The sequence below is a fragment of the Haliaeetus leucocephalus genome, unplaced genomic scaffold (assembly GCF_000737465.1).
Source record: "Haliaeetus leucocephalus isolate CR32 unplaced genomic scaffold, Haliaeetus_leucocephalus-4.0 Scaffold556, whole genome shotgun sequence".
Taxonomy (NCBI): Eukaryota; Metazoa; Chordata; class Aves; order Accipitriformes; family Accipitridae; genus Haliaeetus; species Haliaeetus leucocephalus.
The window spans coordinates 1,131,349-1,133,644 of NW_010972992.1; the positions used below are offsets into that span (position 1 = coordinate 1,131,349).

Below are 2,296 nucleotides of genomic sequence, written 5' to 3' on the forward strand. Positions count from 1 at the left end.
CCGTCCCCCAGCACCCGCTTAATCCCCCCCGGCGCTTGTTTGCACAGCAAAGTGCTGCCCCGACGGATTCCTCGCCACGGCGGGCGCCGGGGGCGGGGGGGGGGGGGGACACGGGCCGAGGGGCACCCGCCGGGGCGGCGCACACGCGTGTGCATGTGTTGGTGCACAGGCGTGACGCAGCCAACGCGGCACTGTGTTGCCGGCGAGGACGCGTAGCGGTGCGGACGCAGGCGTCCGTGTGCACCCGCATGTCGGTGTGCAAATACGTGTGCACGGCCACGTGTCGGCATGCACGTGCGTCCCCGTGTCAGTGCACGCGTGTGGCGGTGCAAAGGCAGGTGCGCAGGCATGTGTCGGCGTGCACGTGCATCGCCGTGTCAGTGCACACACGTGTGATGGTGCAAACATACGTGCACAGTCCCATGGTGCTGTGCACACACGTCTCTGCGTTGGTGCACACATGTAGTGGTGCAAACATGTGTGCACAGCCCCATGTCGCTCTGCACACGCAGCTTCATGTCAGTGCACACATATAATGGTGCAAGCACACGTGCGCAGCCCCACGCCACTGTGCACACGCGTCCCTGTGTCAGTGCACGCACATAGCGGTGCAAAGGCATGTGCACAGCCATGTCAGTGTGCACACGCATCCCTGTGTCGGTGCACACGTGTACAGGTGCAGAAGCGTGTGCACAGCCACATGTCAGCGTGCACGTGCGTCCCCATGTTGGTGCGTGCACATAGCAGTGCAAAGGTGTGTGCACAGCCCCACGCCACTGTGCACACGCATCCCCGTGTCAGTGCATGCACACAGTGGTGCAAATGCGTGTACACAGCCACGTGTCAGCGTGCACACGCATCTCCGTGTTGGTGCGTGCATGTAGTTGTGCAAACACATGTGCACAGCCACGTGTCAGCATGCACACGCGTCCCCGTGTCGGTGCGTGCCCGTAGCAGTGCAAAAGCGTGTGCACAGCCCGCGGTCCCCTCGCGCACGCCCCCCTCCCCGTGTGCCGGCACACGCGTGTGCCCGCTGCCGTGGCGGTGCCGTGGCGGCGCAGGAATGCGGTGGGTGGGTGATGAGCTCATTCCCCCCCCCGCGCCGTGACTCCACCGCGCAGCTATGCGGCCCTGGCCCTGCCAGCACCCATCTGTGTGTCCCCCCTTACCCCCCTTCCCCGGTGCCGGTGACGTGGCCTGGCACCCAGCGGAGGGGTGACGGGTGTCCCCCAGGTCACCCGCGGCACCCGGGGCTTGGCCGAGACCTCCTTCCCCGAGGACACGGTGGCCGACCACGTCGGAGGGACGCGGGGACGCCGGTACTACGAACACCTCTCTGACGACGAGGACCTGGTGGCATCCGGAGGTAAGGTGTCACCACGGGTGCCACTCACGCTGTCCCCATTGCAGATGGCAGTGGGACCTGGTGGCATCTGGCCAGTAAGGTGGCACTGGGTGGGTGCCACCCTGGGTGGGTGCCACCGTGGGTGGGTGTCACTACGAGTGGCCGCCACTCGTGCTGTCCCCATTGCAGATCGCAGCGGGACCTGGTGGCATCCATCGGTAAGGTGGCACGAGGTGCCACGGGTGGGTGCCACCCTGGGTGGGTGTCACCACGGGCGGGTGCCACCCTGGATGCCACTGGCGCTGTCCCCCTTGCAGACGGCAGCGGGACCTGGTGGCATCTGGCAGTAAGGTGGCACTGGGTGGGTGGGTGTCACCGTGGGTGGGTGTCACCGTGAGTGGATGCCACCCTGGGTGGTTGTCACCCTGGATGTGTGCCACCCTGGGTTGCCACCGGTGCTGTCCCCATTGCAGATGGCAGCGGGGAGGACGGCAGTGGCATCACCTGGCCACCGGCGAGCGCTACCCACATACCCGTCGTCGGGCTGGCACCCACCGGTAAGGGGACGCCGTGGGGGTGGCACCTGTCCCCTGGGTGTCACCTGCGTGTCACCGCTCTCAAGCTCTGTCTCCTCTCCATCCTCTTCCTCTTCTTCCTCCTCTTCCTCCTCTTCATCCTCCTCCTCGGCGGGCAGCGCTCGGGCCCCCCCCCGCACCGGCGGGCATGGTGGTGGCGGAGCCCGAGGACGACCCCCCGCTGAGTAAGTGACACATATTGGGGGACCCCCCCCTTGCTGCACCCCCACTTTTTTCTCCCAGTGCCATATGTTGGGGGGGATGCGGCTGGATGGGTGGGGATCACAGCTGGATGGGGGGGTCGCAGCTGGGTGGGGGTCACAGGAGGGTATTTTTGGGGGGGTGCAGGTGCCATCCCCCCCATTTTTGACAGCCA

At 66.3% G+C, this 2,296-nt stretch overlaps 1 protein-coding gene across 1 annotated transcript in view; it reads left to right on the forward strand.

Moving 5' to 3' along the window:
* HSPG2 (heparan sulfate proteoglycan 2) overlaps positions 1–2,296 on the forward strand; it is a 38,843-nt gene that overhangs the window by 4,397 nt on the left and 32,150 nt on the right. The window contains exons 2-5 of the mRNA XM_010577490.1: positions 1,234–1,440; positions 1,535–1,563; positions 1,663–1,710; positions 1,819–1,902. Coding sequence (XP_010575792.1) covers positions 1,234–1,440; positions 1,535–1,563; positions 1,663–1,710; positions 1,819–1,902 — 368 coding nt within the window. The remainder of the gene's footprint in view (positions 1–1,233; positions 1,441–1,534; positions 1,564–1,662; positions 1,711–1,818; positions 1,903–2,296) is intronic.